Here is an 18,614-nt window from a genome sequence, read left to right on the forward strand (position 1 = left end):
TTAAAAAGAGAAAAAAAGAAAAAAAGGAAAAAAGTTTATAATAAAAGAAATTTAACAAGTAATTGAAATTCCAGATCACGTGTAGAATGTGCCAAATAAATAATGGCATTTGCAGGCATATTGCATGAGTGCAGTAGCTGTGGGGAAACTACTATAAAACTGTTAAATACACTCCCCCTCCCTTTGCCATCTTTAACCACTGTTATAAAGCCTGGAGAAAATAAAGCAATTTTGACTGGCTGACAAACACTCCAGCAGAGAAATTAACGTATTATAAATCATATGTTACAGCTGGTTAGCCATATTTCTCTTATTGTTTCTATTGATGGACAAATTCATGAAGAACATTAACAAGGAGTGATTTGTGAAGAAAGCTTCTTACAGTATTTGTATGTCTTGTATTGAACGATCTCTTTTTAGGACCCATCAGAACAGTAATTGAAGCTAAGGAAAATAAGCATTTTTAATGCTGCTTTCTTAAAACAGTGATTTTTGTCTCTGAGCTATTGCAAAGTTAAAGGGCATCATGGCTAACAGCAAAGTTGGTCAAAGTGTTTATTTTAGGGTGGAGTTTTTGAATGTGCATTCTGTAACAGCTTCTTTTTGCTGACATAAACTTCAAGTCATTAAGGAAAAATGTATTTGTACAGGAAAATCACCGAATTGATTTGAGCTGGTTTTATTTGATAGACTGATCATCTGCAGATGACTGCCAATTAAGAAGATACATAGGAAGGACTGTATTTACCAACTGTTTTTGAGTATGTTGTACTTTGCTAATATGTCATCAAAGATTTATTTCTAACAGTGTAGCTGTATTGCTTCATGCCCTTTGATGCACATTCAGTTGTCCTCATGGAGCTTTTCTTCTTTCTTAATGGATTCAGAGCCTCAGGAAACACATTTTAAAATTTTGTTGTTGCGTTCAGGTGTCAGAGTTCTCTTTCTTCACTTATGACTGAGCTCATACTGAGCTATTTGAGTAATTATTGCAAGAATTTTAGACGCTATTTGTTGTAACTAAATAAATTATGAGATAGTGTATTTTGTAGCATGGTAACTTCAGCTACCCTCATCTTCTTCAACAGTACTCCTCCTTAAAGACTTCTCATCATCAGTATGGCAAAGTTCTTTGCAAATGCTTGGCAGGCATTAGTCTAAATCATGCCCTGTCCCTAGAGGAGTTCAAGTTCAATGGGGCCCTGGGTAACCTGTCTGGTATTAAATGTGGAGGTTGGTGGCCCTGCATGTGGCAGGGGGGGTTGGAGATTCATGATCCTTGAGGTCCCTTCCAACCCTGGCCATTCTGTGATTTGCATACCATACCTTACAAAGACTGAGACCCAAGTGTTTACAATAGCCTGTCTCCTTGCACTGTTTGTATGAAGAGCTCGGGGTTAGCCCAGTGTGTTTGTTCCATGTGCCATCACACGATTCTAAAGATGTAGCCTAGATATACATTGTACAGAGCCTTTTGGGCATAAGAAAACTGGAATGAACAGAGCCCTATCTGATCAGCTCTGCTCATACATCCAGTAACAGACTCACTCTTGAGCAAGGGAGCCAACTACGGTGTGCAGCAAATGTTCAACCAGAGAGACCAGGACTGAATACTTAGTTCCACTTCCTTTCACTCTGGATAGAGAATTTTCAGTTTGTCAGAAATAATTTTGCAAACTCCAAAGACTGCAAGTCACAAACGGGTCATCACACTTGCAGGACAGCTGCTAACACAGGTATTAGATATGTAAGTTAAAAAAAAAATCAATATTTGTTAGGGTAGACTATGTGATAAGGGACGTGATGTGTTTTAAGTCTCTACTATGTGTATCCTGTTTCAGAAGACACTTTAGTTTTAATGATGCATATGCAGAAAAAGACAAATTAAAGGAGGATAAAAAAACAAAAACCAAAAATCCCTCAATTTCCAGAATTTCATATCTGTTTAGTGCTTATTCCAGTTGAGCTCTTAGGTCTGTATGTAGATTCATTGTACATTAGTTAGAGTGATTTCGGCTACAGTGAATTTATTTCCAGAATATTTGATCAGAATCCTGAAGCCAACACTTGGATATTGGCCTTAGCGTTCTGTAAGAAAGCATTTTGGAATGTCCAATTAAAATGATCAATTGACAAAATTAAGCGGCACCACCTGATTTGACTTCATAATTTCTTCACTCTGGAAAACTTGGGAATGAGATTCCTTATTTGTTGTACTGGTTGTTGTACTTGTTCAAGACACCACAGAAAACCAGATTGAATTTTATTATTATTATTATTATTATTTTTAAAATACGTGGTTTTTAATGAGGTTTTTACTAGAGGAAATGCTTGAATGATGTAAATGTATAATGGCTAAAATCCTTTTTGTTATTTCTCCACAAACTATGGCCAGGACATTTATATAAGAAATGTTTTGTATGCATCTAATTAGTGAGATAATGCATTAGGCTTTCTTGTCAAAATTAAGTTCCCTAAGAACTAAATGATTTAATATATATTTGCTTTATATAAGGACAATTGTACTTGGAACAGAAGCAGTGTCTGCTACAACTATGGAAGGTAATAAATATGGAATAAGAGCATATTATGGGTGTGAATATGATACTGTCCTGTGATTATGAAAATAAATATAAACTTCTATTTTACTTGAGTGCCTTACAAATAAAATGAAAGTTAACTTTCTCCTATTTTTTTGCTGTTAATATCCTTACTAGTTTATTACTGTTTAGTTCCTCTTGTTTTTGAATATCCTTCAAGCTGAGCAAAATGTTTGCAGTAGTCTCATTTATCCCATGATTTTCTAAATACTTTTTCAAATGTTTTATGTGCATCATATCTGATCAGATAAAAAATGAGTGGGATTTTGGAGATTGAAGTAGTGCTCGCTGGAGAGAAAATAGACTAGGGTGTAGCTAATAAAATAACCATGAATGCATAAGGGGTGCTTCTGATATCATCAGAATCCTTACTGCTGTCTTCAATGTGAATATTTTTCGTCAACCAGTGGTTTGCTCTAAATGCATCCTTTCTTTTCCCTCAATTGCTTTCTCATTTAGGTAATTCTTCCTCCTGCATACCATACCAAAAAATGAGTAACAATTTGGTGGAAAAAAAAGATTACAACTGTACTGCGTATTTAGCTTGTTTGTTCTGGTCCTTTCCTTTGCTTTTTTAAACAGATTCTGAAATATCTGGAGGATACTTAAGTAATCTTCTATCACAGAGTGGTCCTTAAGTGTGATTGCAATAAAATAATTAATGAACACATCTCAATTGAAGAATAAATGTTGTTTTCTCTTGATCAAATAACTTAATAAAACCAGGAAGTCTTATTACATTTGTACATAGACCTGTAGGATAAGCATAAATTCAATGTTGTAATTACTCCAATGGTTCTTTACAGTTTCTTAATGAGTTTTTTTTTTTTAAACAGAGGTCTGAAGGGTGTCATAATTACTCTGAGTGACAGTGGGCATCTGCAGTGTTCCTACCTTGGTACTGATCCTTCGCTCTTCCAGGCTCCTAGGGTTGATTCTAAGGAAATAAACTATGAAGAATTCAATGCTGAAATGAAGGAGCTTCAGAAAATCATCAAGGAAGCCACAAAAACACAAGGTATAATTCTCACAAATATTTAGTTGTACTTAGTTAAACTAACCGGTTTTCATTTGGTTGGTTAACAAGTTATTTTTCTTTCTGTTTTCATAATGCCTGTTGGAACTTACAAGATTTATGTGCCCAAATGCACATAATTATCACTTTTGCAAAGATTTAGAGGAAAAAAACAGACAATGCATATTCTACCTCAAGGCAAGAAAATCTTAGAAATTTCACAGCAACAGTCTGGTATACCTCTCAGGCTTTAGAGAGAACAGAAGTATTGATACATTGTTTTATTTCAATTTTTTTCTTAAACATTATGCAATTAATAAAGAATGACTTGTGTTACGAATAATTTTTATGACTCTTTCAAAAGTGATTGTATTTGAAGAATATAGTGAAGGATATCAAAAGCGTAATAATGATCAAAATAAACACTGTAACTTACACATATTGCATACACAAGGCACTGGAACAGACTTTGGGCACTGGAACAGACTCACCCTGTTGTAGTGATCACAACATCAAGCCTGCTGGACTTCAAGAAGCATTTGGACAGTTCTCTTGGCCTTAGGTTATAGATTTGGGGTGATCCTGTTTGGAGCCAGCAGTTAGACTCAGTTTTCCTTGTGGTTTCCTTTCAACTCAGGATATTCTGTGATTCTAATAATTTGTATTGAGTTTGTTCAAATAACAACATGTAATTTTCTACAAATATCCTTTAAATTTTATAACTGAGGCATTTAAACAGAGGATCTGGCTTGTGTGGGGAATTGGAAGCGTGCAATTTTACAGGAAATTATGGAAAAAAGTTGTTAGACAAATAGAACCACTTAAAATCTTTCTGTTGATAACGTTCCTAATATGCATTCAAGAAATAGTTGCTGATTTCTTTGTTGAAAATTGCTAGAAAATGAGATTCATAAGCTGAAGTCTTGAGCTTGATTCTACAACGCAAAGATTTTTTTATGTAATTGCATATAACTTTGTTTATTATTGTCACAATAGGCCAATATTATTGTTTTGTTTTCTTTTTTATTTTTAACAGACCCTGTTATTTAAACATGAATGTGTGTAAAATTTCACTGCTTTTGCCACAACCCTTCCAATAAATATTTGACAGTTTCGTTTATTGTAAGACTGTTTCATCTGACTGTTATAACCAAAGGAAAGACAAGCATGACGAAAACATCTGTTTGTGAAGTGAATAAACTTTTGTTTATTTGTCTTAAAAAATTATGCAGAGAAATAAAAAAACAACTGTCCTTTATAACTTTCTGTAGCAATAGTATTAGTATGAAATTGACTTGTTTCCTATGAATTTTGCTGACCTTTTACTTTCCCGATTAAACGTTCTTAATTTCTTTTTCTTCATCAAGACCTTTCTAGTCTGATTTAAGCTATAAGGTATTTTAGGAATCCTCTCTTCATTGTGGAGATGCACTGTAAGGAGATTTTGCTTTGATTTAACTGGCTGTAAAATCTGTTAGAAAGCCTTTGCTACAAGGAAAACTTTTCACTTAATTATGAAGAATGCTTTCCGTTTAGAATGATTTTGCTTTGTCTTCTTTTGACTACTTTAGATCTTTAGCTGTCTTAAAATAACTGTTAATCATGTTTAGTTGAATACAGAATACCTTTGAGCACTGCTCACCATTCAGTTCCTCTAAATGTGATCTTTAAAATGAGTGATTGATTCTTCTGTCTTGTGGATTCACATGTGTGCAAGTAAGAGCTGGTGTTGTTTTGAAAAACATCTACCCTTACATGGAAATATTTTTTCTTTGTTTCATTTTGACTTCCAAAAATGGAAGTCATTTGGAATTAGGTCATCATATAAAAAACGTAGAGCAGCTATTTCCATAAATAAATCGTGTATTTCTGTTCAGTGCTGACCATTAAACTGTTGAACTTCAGTTATTTTATACGTTTTGGAGGAGGTTTTACATTACAAACCGAAGAAAAATTTAAAAACCTCTCTTTTCCTTAACTGTTAGGCTAACGTAAATCTAATGATATTTACATCAGCTTAGTTGACTTAAGTGATTAACCATAGATGTTCGACTCAGTTTAGCAGTAAGAAATAGATGAAGCTTTTACGTAGACTTTGTTTTTGTCGTCTGTCTTATTTCGAACAGAAAGATGACAATATGATAGAAATTGCATCAGACTTTGCTGAAGGTGAAATGGTAAAATAGGGTTAGAAAAGGAAGATCTCGACTCTCATCCAAACAAGTAAAAGGGATTTTTCTGTGTCGTGTGCAATTGGCAGAACCAGTTGTGTGAGATTGGTATTGCTAGCAGGTGATGTTGGAGGACTGTGCTTTGATTTTACTTTTCTTATTCCTTGTAGTAAAAGGAAACATGGAGCAGAATGAAAACTTAATTTCCCTAGTTTTCTCAATAGAGTTTTTTCCCTTGACTCTCCTGTTAGAAAGAGACATAAGATGCTATTATGACCCACTAGTTGTGGGTCATTTTTGGGATCCTACTTATAATAAAATTCTTGCAGCTTTCCGAATGTGCTCATGTGCTTGCTTATGCAATTAATATATTACTTTCCCCTTTACATCAAATTTTCTTGCTGTTTGTTTGTTTTTTTTTTTTTTCCAGGAATATGATTTTCCTATTTGGGTTTTTGGTTTTTCCAACACATTTAGTTTTGAGAGGTAAAAGTATATTCCAGGAAGATACAAAAACCTTAGAGCTGGCCCTTTCTCCCTCTTTCTCCTTTTTCCCTTTACCCACTTAGGAAAGTGTGTGTAACTTTTTGCATTATGTAAATGCCTTACTTCTAATTCTTACAAAATTTTTAATGTGTGGGTTTACAGTGTGGGTATAAATGAGTTTGTAGCATTCTTAACCTTATATATACTATATATATATGTATTATATTATATATGATATATCATTCTTCAAATGAATCAGATAACATACTGTAAACCAGCCCCATATAACATAAAAATTTCAGTAAATCTTTTTATGCAGAGGAATTTCTAAAATTGGTTTTAGTGACACTGTGCTATCAGACAGAGGTTTTCTGCCAAGCTTTTTCATTATGAAATTATTGAGATCAAAGTGTACCATATGAGAGATGTGTGTATTCTGGGGACAGGGTGTTTTGTTATAGGTGTACTGTTATATGTAACTGTGGAAAACAGTTAAAAAACAAACAAACCAAAAACTAAAGCAAAACCAAAGACTTATAGTTTTCCTGGGACCATTGAAGATCATGGACAGCATATGTAAAATCCTGTCATAGAGTGCATTTAAATCTGTTTTTTTTTTTCTTTCCATAAATCAGAAATCCAGAGTGGAGTCCAGGCTTAGGCTGTCTATAGAAATCTTAAAAAAAAAATAATAAAAAAAAAAATCTGGAACTTCCTTTGTTCAGAAAACTCCAGGCATTGTTGATAGTGCTTTTATAAATAGAGGTATTTGTCAAAAGAGAGTTTATTGATTTTTCTTTTGTTTTCTTTCAGATATTTTGCCCGAGTCTGAAAAACATAGAGATTTAATTGTCACTGCAGAAGTTTCACCAGACTTGGACGTGGAGTCTGTATGTACATGTATAAAAATAAATGACAGCCCTTTTCGGAGAGCCCTTTTGCTTCTGTTTGCAAGCAGTGCTACCTGACATGCTTCTCTTTATCTTACAAATATGCTGTTAATGGGTAACTTGCTTTATAGCAAATGTTTAGAGACAACTTTCTAATGCTGCAGAGTTCAGTCAGGCTTTCCTCCATCTTTAACAACTAACAAATTAAGAATGTTGGGTGAGAGAATTAATATTAGAAAATAAGTCAATAACTATAGATATTACTTATGTAGCACATTAGATACATAAAATAACATGCAAAACTAGGTTATTATAGCTAACAGGCTGCCTGTTGGGTGAGTGGATGTACGTTGTATACTTCCACTTTTGAGGTTTGAAAACAGCAATTAAATGTGAGGTATTTTTGTAGTAGAATTGTGTATATCATAGCCATCGTGTTTATAAATATAATAATTCACAACGCACGTGGTATATTTCTTCATTTTTGTATAAACAGTTTTTAAGACTGTTTGCACTCATACTTGCTATTTGAGGTAACGTTGCCTTCTGCACTTGTTTCTGGCCTATTTCACAGCTTGTGATACAGCGTAAGCTTTATATCTTTTTAAATATAGCTGAAACATCTGAAATAGTGATTGCTGTTTATTTGTTTATATTTGGAACTGAGCTTCTGCATAGCATCCAGTTGTCTTTCAGAAACATTTTCTTGTTAATCATTTTAACTTGAGTAATTAAAATTACACTATCTTTTAGTTAGTGACCTTTCCAATTCGATTTTGGCTAAGCAAAAGTGAAGAAAACTTTCTTAAATCTGGAATAATTTTGTATTATTGAGAACTGTTAAAGCAGTTAATTATGGGGTGGGGGGAGCAATAGTAGTGCCACCCTCAGGATCTTTGAAAGATACAGTGCACTGATTACTCGATGCATTGCAATGAGTAATCTCTGGCAGGGTGTTATTCAATATTCTGTGGTGTGGCAACCTAGCTAGAGTTTATTGATCTTATATGCAAACGTAATTTAGGAAAACCAGTTCAAATCCAAATTTAGGAGAGTTTATATCGTCGGTTAAAGTTTTTTATGTGAGCCTTTCAGGACATGGTCATTGCACCGTAACATCTGTAACTAATCATTTCTAGCCACTGATTTCTGCAGAAACAATTTTCATGACTATCTACCGTTTTAAAAATACACAGGGAACTGCTTTTTAATACTTTTAAAAGTCTATTTGATATCTTTATTTAAAGTCTATTACTATTACTACTGCTGCTGTTGCTATTATTTGATAGAGACCTCTTTATAATATGACCTAGCACTTGCCTGTGGAAAAGATTAGCTGGTGAGAAAAAGGGACAGAGTGACATGATCTTGGCTAACTGTCATCATCTCCTGACAACGCTTAAAATTGTTGGGCCTGCAAAATGCTGTAATGTTGTACTCATTTGCCCAACCTTCCGGATGCAGGTGGTCTGCTTTGAATATAAGTAACTCAATATACTGAATGAACTACAACCTTTAGTCTTTATTATATCTCAGTTTCCTGAAGGGAAGAGTTTCCTGGATGTTCCTTCAGTATCCATCTAGGAAGGAAAAAATATTCTAAGACTTGTTATATGCAAGGATGAGTAAAAGCAAATATGAGAACCGTTTTAGGGCTTCTGCAGGCTTGCAAATACTATTTCTTCTCGTGTGAGGAGATATCAACTGTGATGTGTAGTAGGAGCAAAGAGTATTTAATGCCATCTCCTAAGTACAGCCTCTGATTCAGGAAGTCCCAACTTATTATGGTATGGTATTAATATGGTAAACCAGGGCAAGAATCAGTCTCTTTGCATCCATGCTATTGCTTCAGGATCAGCCACTGGTAACTGTCAGAGATGGCTTGCTTGACAAGCCAGTTGGCTAATCCAGTATGGAAGTCCCTGTGTTTCTACAATGAGGAAAAGTACACAATGCACAAATGAAAGTCCTGCTTTCAGAACCTAAAGAGAACCTTCCACCTTCCTGACTTCTTAGGAACTTTGCATGTATGAACCTTATATCCTCATGTTGAGGTGAAAAAGAGTGGATAAACCACATCAGATTTATTACCATTATTATTTTGAAAACATTGCTCCCATCATGAGAGAGTAAATTTGTGCTGGGAATGTAGTATTACAGCAGAAGTGAGGTATTTCTTTAAAACAAACTAGTTGAGACAAATAGGAAAACTTCTTGAACTGCTGACACAACCCTGTTGCAAAATTAAAGCTGTGCATAAAACAAGATATTAAAACAGACTGCAGTGCCAAGATGAATTTTGCATTAGATGAAATTACTTAGTGAAATAGAAATAAGCATGAGTAACAAAATGCCTCCCATAGTTTCTTTTGAAGTTCAAAATATATTTATGGTTATAAGATTGCATGCTGTGTGCTGTGATTTTATAGTACATGTTAAGATTTGGCCATTGGGTAGATTGGAAGTCACCTTTCCCTAATAAGTAACAGGAGGAATTTCCAAAATTTAAATAAAAATACAGAAAAAGGAAATGTGCCAAGCAAAACAGTTCAAATATTCATACATACATCATAGCGTATTAGTTCCTTATATAAACAATATTCATGAGCTATTCCTATCCTTTTTGCAGGCAATTTCCAACGGGCTTTATGTTTTCAGGAGCTCAGAAATGTATTTTGTGTATTTTAGTCTGTCATCAGAATGATAAGTCCTTTACAGTTATTTCCTTGTTTGCTGTGTTGACGATAGGAAAGTAATATTACATTTATTGTGTTGACTCATTCATGCATAATACTGAATTTCTGTTTTCATCTTTTTCTTCACAGCAAGCCATTGACAGTGAAGTAAAAGCAGAGGTAGTACCATCAGTCACAGTAAAGGTACTGTGCCTAAATCAAACCACAGTGAATAATAGTGGCAAGTTTTAGAGAACTTGTAGTGTTTTCTGTGTATTTCACTTATATGATGAAAACGACTAGAATTAGAACTGCTTCTATGTACTTATTTCTCTTTTCATTCACATGACAGGTATTTATCTCGCAAGGCTTCTGTTGAAGTTAGAAGTGTTTGGAATTTGGGTAGATTTATCAAGAAGCTACCACCAAAATTAAATAAATAAATAAAAGGGTGGAGGGAAGTCGTTTTTTGAAGTAATAAGAATATTTTTCCTACATTTCTCAGAGCAGATAAGTATTTACTCAAAACATGAGGATTGTTACCTTCAGCTGCCTTTTTAGTTGTCAATAAGCAAGAAATCACTTCCTCATGTAACAACAATTCCACAAATTTGGTTAGTCCAGAAAAAGCCAGGTAAATCTAATCTGAAAATTGACATCAATGCAGTCCTCCCTGAGAACTGTTACCTCTGGTTATAAACAAAGTGTGAGAGTGTGTGTGCAAGTGTAGCTTCTTCTCAGCGCTGCATGGGGTAATTTTATTTTTTGAGTTTGAGAATCTTTTCTAGGACTTCCAGTGGAGGAAAACTGGGGCTTTGTTTTAGAGAAGTTCTGAGTGCCTTGAGTGAAAAATTTAGAGCTTAACAGAGCTAGTAATTGAAGAGAACTCCCTTACATTAATGTAGCTTAATTGTACTTAGCCCAGCATCTTTCTCTACATTTTCAAGTGACAAAATAAGGGAGGATAAAACCTTAATCCTGATCAAGTCTGTGGTTTTGCTATGAAAACTCAAGAGTTCAACCTAATTGTATTTGGCAGTTGATTAGGCTGTTTGTGAACATAGGGCTACCTTAAAACACATGATGTAAATAGATTTCAGAGAAGTATGAATTTATCAAACCACAAATTATAGGTCCTTCAGAAAATTTTTAATGAAACTAGGTGCTTCTGACTAAATTTACAGTAAAAATGGATTTGTTTCACTTCAGACTCCTATGTGCAGCTGAAAGCCAAGCAGTATGGAGCAGGTTCTCAAACTGTAGTTGAATGCCTTGACTTGTCTGGAGGATTGGGATTTAGGTAGGAAAGATGTAGTCAGACAGAGGGTCACAGCATGAAGTATGTTGGCAACTCTATGTGGTTTATAGCCCTTTCATGCTTCACAGAGACTGTTGAAGATCTGACTTTATAAAGTAACCCTATGAATTACACTTGGTGCTCCCTCTGGAAAATGTGTAGGTATTGCCTAAATTACATTTGAAATGACCAGTTTGGGTATAGTAGCTGCTTTAGAAAGTTGATAAATAGTCAGACAATTAGCTTGCATTGGATTTTTTGTGGTTGCAGTCAGCAAATCTGGCAGTGCCCAGCTGGTTGGCTTAGAGGTAACGCGAATGGGTTTGCACCTCTGCATTCATGGAATTACACTGTACCTGAAACAGTTCTGAGCTGAGGGCAAGAATGGCTTTGATAACTGTATGCACCTCTTTTGGGGCTGAAGCACAGAGCAGATAACCTCCAAAAGCAATCTGTGAAGAGCATTATTTTGCTTTTAAAGTAACGCACTGAAAGTTTTGTAGCAACTTCAAATGTCACTGTCTTAATCAAAAATTTTCTGAGGCGTGCAGTCTCGTGTCTTTCTGTACTTAGTGAATTTAACATAAGACCTGTAAGTCTGTTGATTTCTTTTATGAAAGTTCTGTTTTCAGAAAATGGAGCCGTTTACCTGATGTATGTACAGAACTCCATGTGATCCTTCCTAGTTTTATTTGCTACCATAATAAACCCTGGATGACCTGAGGGCCTGAGGCTGTAGCTCAAACTTATTGCTGTTAAGTCGAATTAGATGTTACTGTTCATTCATTTATAGTACTCCAACTTCCTAACACTTCAACTGTTTTATAACTTCAAGAGTATTTTCCTAAACTGATTTTACCTGCCTGTAGTGAGTTAGCAGGTAGACCAGAAATACAAAACAAATGATAATAAATAGCAGATCATATATGTACAGACCATGTTCAGATGTAGGTGACCACTGTACTTTCTGTTTTAGACCCACTAATGGGCAATCTTTTGATAACCATTTGTTCTGTAACCAGTTCTCTCTCTCAACAGTAGAAACACCCACCTTTGTAGTTAGGCTACCTCTTGTAATCTAAAGATTTAGGGGTGCTGGGCAAACTGCATGATAAGTTGTAAAATTTGTTTATACTAAAAGATTGAATAGAACGTAATTCTGAAATTATTCAGAAAACTGTTAATTGTTCTCAGTGGTTAGAGGGAATAATTTCTTAGGTTAGCTTTGCTTTCATTTATTTATTTTTTGCTTTAATTATTTAAAAGAGAATATTTTACTTTTTTTTACATTAATATAAAAGTAAATGACACTTGCAAAATGTTAACATATTTTAACTAGGAGTTTGTCATTAGATGGTCTTTGGTTAAAGTTACTAAGAATGTGAGAAATCACCTCCTTTTTTTTTTTGCTTTATTTTTAATTTTTACTTTTTAATTTTGTAAGTAAATAAAAACTGTAAAGATTGTTTCTGCAGTTGAAACTTGAAGTTCTTATTGCTGAAGTGGTCATTGCAGGGTTTTATGGTCTTTTTGCTGGTTTTGTGGTTATGTTAGTTTTCTGCTATACAGAAATCAGTTTGTTGTTTGATTTAAATAATTCTGTATTTCAATTGCTCTAGGTAACAATACAGAGCAGAGTGACTGCACAGAAACCATACCTGGCAGTATGTGTCCAAGCTCCATTAGCAGTGACCTGTGACCGGTTCACCTTTAATGATTTAGGTAAGTTATTGTAATGCTGTTAAAACTATGGTATCATATTCCTTTTTCTGAGGATGTTTGTAAGCTGTTGTTGAGCCTCCATCAAGAGAATCATTGCTGATACTGCAGTTACAAATATGTCTTATGTACACTCTGCAGCATCTTTCTTCCAGCTGTGGAAAATGACAAAGGTGTATAGGAGTGGAGTTGCTTCCATGATTACAGTATGATATGTGGCAGGTGAGCAGAGACAATTCAATGATAGAGAAGGAAAATCAGTTTATTGCCTGTTCTTTTTATGAAGGCTTTTTTTTTTTTTTTGTGGCAGTTCTGTCTGTGTAGAATGGCATTGGTGAGCTAAAAGCAGGGACAGAAAACTTGACCTGTTTGCTAGCCTAACAACCTAACACGTTAGAACTTAATAACTTGTGATTCTCTCAATATCCATATCTTTCAAAAAATAAGATTGCAGGTGGGATTTCTTTGAAGATTGTGAATGGAGCTGAGGAACAGAGAAGTGTTTCCTGCTGCCTCAGTTGGGACCAGTTTTGGATTGAAATGTGCATTACTTGTTCCTACTGAAAGAGGGCTTTACTGACTTGCTGTTCTAATCTGAAAGTATAGTTCTTATTTTTCCTAAACGTGTGACAAGAACAAAGGGCTGATTGCTTTGTAGGATATTAAAATTGCCATACAACATTTGCTTTGGAGTTTTCTGACTAGATTGTAGTTTGTTGAGGGATAAAGGTAAATGAATGGAAACAACTATCCTAACTTCACAAAGTTTTTCCTGGAAGTTTCCTGGAAATGGAAATTGTATTGCTTTCATGTGGATGCTCCTATTATTTGATTTAATTTTTTGTTTGTTTGTTTTTGTAGATCCAGGATCATCTGAAACTGTGGTCCTATCTGTCTTCTTGAAGGGAAATTTTCCTCCATCAGAACTAGAAGGAAATTGTGTGTTGTCATGTAATACACCAACCGGTAAGCCTTTGAAAATTACAAATTTATTTTTTTAGTGTCTTTTCTTTATATGTCTTTCTGAGCTTTGTTTTGAGCTTTGTTTTGAGAAACTTTAAAGGCAGGTAGTAATGGAAGAAATAATTATATAGCAGATGGCTCTGCTAGCAGTCAACAAGACCTAGACAGACTGGTGAGTTGGGCATAGAGGAACCTTATGAGCTTCAAAGAGAGGATGTATAGGGCACTGCACCTGCGAAGGAATAACCACATGCATCAGTACAGTAGGGGCTGACCTGCTGGAATGGAAAAGGAGCTCTGCAGAAGGACTTCAGGAGTTCCAGCGAACATGAACCAGCACTGTGCCCCTGTGGCCAAAATATCCAGTGCTGTACTGGGGTGCATTAAAAGGACTGTGGCCATCAGGTCAAATAAGGAGATCTCCCCCTCTCCTCTGCTCTGGTGAAGCCACATCTGGAATATTCTGTCCAGTTCTGGGCCCCTGAGTTCAAGAAAGACAGGGAACTCCTAGAGAGAATCCAGTGAAGGGCCACATGATATTTAGGGGCCCAGAGCATCTCCCATAGGAGGAGAAGCTGAGATATCTGGGACTGTTTAGCCTGGAGAAGACTAAGTGGGGGGGGTCTCATCACTGTTCAGTAATATCAGAAGTGTGGGAGTCAAGTGGATGGGGCCAAGCTCTTTTCAGTGGTGCGCAGCAACAGGGCAAAGGACAGTAGGTACAAACTGGAGCACAGGAGGTTCCATACAAACACAAGGAAGAAATATTTTCTTTAGGGGGTGGCAGAGTACTAGAACAGGCAGCTCAGAGAGGATGTAGAGTCTCCTCTAGAGATGTTGAAGACCTGCCTGGATGTTTTCCTGTGTGACCTGCTGTAGAGAACCTGCCTTAACAGAAGGTTGCACTTGATCTCCAGAGGTTCATTCCAAAACCTGCAATTTTGTGGTTCTGTGTAATAATGTATATCGAAATCTTGTCTTGCTTCTTTTATTTATTTTTTTTTGTAGCATCATCAAGTTATGTAAACAATAGAATCATAAGCTTATGGCTTGGGAAGCAGCTGTACCAGCTTTCCCTCTGCCGATCAATTTGCTTCTGTTCTGCTCTTTAAGGGACCACCTCTTGGAGTGAGAAGTTAATTGCATCTTTATGACTATTCAGCCTTCTGGGGCTGCCAGCAAACGTGACAATAACTGCCTCCCTACAGAGGAAGAAAATAAGCATTGGGAGTGATTATTCCTCACTTCCCTTTTAACAACAGCTTAACGTATTCATTCTAAACAAATAAAGTGACCCGAAAGAATAGAAATTAAGTCATTCTATTTTATAATGCCCTAGTGACTCTAATATTAGAATATGTAAATTTGCCCTGCTATCCATAACTGAAGACTAGTTTACTTAGTTTTCTACACACAGCCTCAGGAATATGTTAGGCTACGTGAAAAACTCTATTTATGTAGGGTCGTGTATTATGTAAGTTCGGTTAAGTGCAGCATAGCCCAGTTGAAGCAATCTGTTCTTTCTTCACTTCTCACTGCTTGGCTTTGCACCCACACCTCCTCCCTTGTTGTGCTCATACAATCAGAAGTTATTACTCAGCCAGATTTGCTGATTTGGCTCCTTGCGTGCACGCAGAGCTGTGCCAGCACTAAGGGGACAGTAATACAGAGTGAGCTAGCATCAAAGAAATGCTCATTATCATGTGTATGTTCTTTTATTTAAGCATCACTTCTCACTTGAAACATGATATTTATGATAATAGTCTACGTTGTGTGTCAACTATTAAAATATTTATGAACTTCTAGACAAAATTGAAGCTCGTGTTTTTTTTAAGAACTTGATCTTGCCCTTATTAGACTAGGCTTGAAGGGCTTGAAGGTATGGGCAGAGGATGGGAGGAAAAGGATATTCCTCCCTTTTTCTTAAGAGCCTCCACAAATGGCTTGTACTACTTCAGTCCTCCTGTTTTGTGACTCTCAGTCTGCTTATGCCTTGTGAATGACTTGCTGTAACTTCATAAGTGTCCAATTGAAAGTGATATAGCTTTAGACAGCTATGACTTTATAGATAGTATTCTCTTGAGCATCTTGGATCCTCTGATTCTGAAAGCATGCTTTGTGTTTTGCTGGTTTTGTCTCTGATTTTGCTTTCCAAGATGAGAATATCAAATTTAAGTGTTTTTTCTTATTGCCAGATGGATGTGTTATTATTTAATTCAGATCACCTTAGTTACACCTCTTGTATTTTAGTTATTAGGTTGAATTTAGCAGGTAGGAAGGTAAAGAAACTTTCTATCTTGAATATGTTTGATTGCTTATATACAATAAAAAAATCCCCAGAAAACATGATATCTAACAAAATCAGTGAAGAAAATTAGTAGTAATACAAAAAAAAATTAGAATTTACAAAACCTCTAAATAAAAGAGCATAAATATTAAGATGTTACTAAAATTTTGGATATTCATTTAAATTATTACGCTGAAATTTTTCTGTTCAATTACATAAAAAAGCGGAGTTTATTCTGCTTGCACAAGGCAAATAAATCCTTAAGTAATATACTAATACACAAAAATTGAGTGCCTTTGTGACTTTATTTTATCTGAATACAGACTTCCTTCTTTTTTAACACTTCACATTTGTGGCCAAATCAGTCTTCAGTGCATCTCTGTGGGATTCATACAGCTGAATGTTAATATGAGTCACGGAGTTGGATTGAATTGTGCTATTGATGAATGTGGTTTCACGTCTGTTTTCTTTTGGCTCATACTAGGTTTTTATGCATTGTCTACTTAACAGTCACTTCTTTTAAACCTGTTACTACATTTTCTTTTCTTTCTTCTTAAAGTAGCAACTTATGTTTTTATCCTTTTTTTCCCTTTTGTGCTATTGCTGGTTATACGGTAGAGCTCAATCCTGAAGGTAAGTGAATGGAAAAATCAGATGTGAATGTCTCATGAGTGAGCATATACTGAATAAAGCAGATCTGGAAGTGATCTATTACATCACCTATTAATTCTTTAAGCTTTTCTACTTGCCTTAGATAGGTGGTGCTACAGAAGTGTGAATATCTGAGAAATTTGAAAGTAAATGAGGCTTAGAAATAAGAAAAAAAAAATTCACGGCAAAACAGAAACTAGTAAAGACATTTACTGAACTATGTCACACCTTAACATACATAGCATATAGAAATTTTACAATATACTAAATACCTTGTGCATTGAGATGGAAAACACAATCGTATGCTCCTTCGTTATTGTATTTCTAGCTATCTATTCAACCTTCACTAAGAACTCATTGGGTACCAAAATCACAGCTGTTTATTTTTTTTTTGTGCAACTGAAACAGCCATTAAGGTTTTGTAGCTAACTCTATGCTGTTTGGACAGAATAGCTCTGTGAGTGATGTCACTAACATCCATTCATTCCAGTTCCTTTTAGAAATCTCTTTTTCAAGACTACCAGGCAACTTTTCAACTGGCACAACAAGTACAAAACAACTGTCAATGTGGCAGATATGGTATTTACAAAAGATTCTGATAAGGACGTGAAGGGTACTTTACATATAAATGGGCTAAAAAAGAGGGAAAAGATGCAGTGTAGTTGTGTGCATGTATTGGGTAGGTAAGGTTGCTTACTATCTTAAAAAAGCACACACATTAATCACAAATTCACCTGTTTTTGAGGGAAAATAAAGTTGCTTGTCGTGGATTTAGAGTCTTCAGTTTGCAGTTTTCTCCTAAAAATAAGTATGCTAAGATGTGTATGTGTTTAAATTTTGTCTTTCAATGCTGATGTTCCAATGAGTGTATCAAGACAAGTGGAAAGGTAGATAACTGTTAACAGTTCTCTTCCTCTTCTGGTTTCTGCTTATTTCAGAGGTTCTACCAGAAATAGGTTCTTAAACCATCTCAGTAAAGTGGGTTTTGTTTGTTTTATTTGAAAAATAGCTATATCTCTAAGGCAGGCTTTTCCTCTCTTAAGTAATTAAAAAAAAAAAACTATATAAAAAAAATAAAGTGAATAAAAATATTTCAAATGTGTGTGTAATTCCAAAGGGTGACTTGCTTAAACTGAAGATTCTCTCTGTTAAGAAATTTGTTCTCCATATGAAAACTTGCTGATGCTGAAGAGAATGCTGTGGAGCACAGTGAATCTCCCTGGAAAAATTTGTTTAGTTTATTGTGAGGTGCACTGGACTGCTTAAATTAAATTCATCAGTACCAGAGAAGGCATGGATTTTCTGCATTTTTAACATTCTACATTAGAGATCTGGACTTGAATTCTTTTTACTATGTGCATCAGATGTTCTGTTGTTGACATGATTAGAATTGGATAAAGACGTTGTTTGAAATTGTAACTATGGTGTTATGTAACTGTTTTGATAGACTGTAAGTGCATAGTATGAATTAATTCAAATAATACTTTTGTTGTGAGGTAACTTTTTATAAAATTTCTGTTGTTTTGCAGTTTTACTTCTGTATATGGCAGTGGGAATCTGACAAAAAATAAATATATATATTTGCAAGTTTTTTCTTTTTTGTTAATACAGTACTAGAATTGTATATCATTAAATGCATCCCAACTCTGAATGAAGTGAAATCCATCACTAGAGAAAATATCAAACAACTGAGCAAGTTCTGTTTTCCATGCATTGTTACCATTTTGATTATTCTTACTGCCACTTAAAATTACTCTAGCAGACCTAACAAGTATTGTATTTCAATTGAATACTTCAATAAGGACTGTGGTGATAAATTTTGCTGCAGCGTTTTGGTTTGGTTTCTTATGTATACGGTTG

General features: G+C 35.1%; 1 protein-coding gene across 12 annotated transcripts in view; it reads left to right on the top strand.

Moving 5' to 3' along the window:
• BBS9 (Bardet-Biedl syndrome 9) overlaps positions 1-18,614 on the top strand; it is a 279,729-nt gene that overhangs the window by 47,279 nt on the left and 213,836 nt on the right. For 10 of the 12 annotated variants that reach the window (XR_016467632.1, XR_016467633.1, XR_016467634.1 and 7 more), the window contains 6 exons: positions 3,437-3,618; positions 7,086-7,162; positions 9,988-10,041; positions 12,754-12,856; positions 13,715-13,819; positions 16,722-16,736. Coding sequence is in view for 9 of the 12 variants with exons in the window: in XM_090142279.1 (XP_089998405.1) it covers positions 3,437-3,618; positions 7,086-7,162; positions 9,988-10,041; positions 12,754-12,856; positions 13,715-13,819; positions 16,722-16,736 (536 nt within the window). In the remaining 3 variants the exon portion in view is untranslated. The remainder of the gene's footprint in view (positions 1-3,436; positions 3,619-7,085; positions 7,163-9,987; positions 10,042-12,753; positions 12,857-13,714; positions 13,820-16,721; positions 16,737-18,614) is intronic. The other 2 variants (XM_090142273.1, XM_090142275.1) reach the window with 1 other exon arrangement.

The sequence above is a fragment of the Phasianus colchicus genome, chromosome 6, assembly GCF_987193195.1.
Source record: "Phasianus colchicus chromosome 6, bPhaCol1.hap1.1, whole genome shotgun sequence".
Classification (NCBI taxonomy): domain Eukaryota; kingdom Metazoa; phylum Chordata; class Aves; order Galliformes; family Phasianidae; genus Phasianus; species Phasianus colchicus.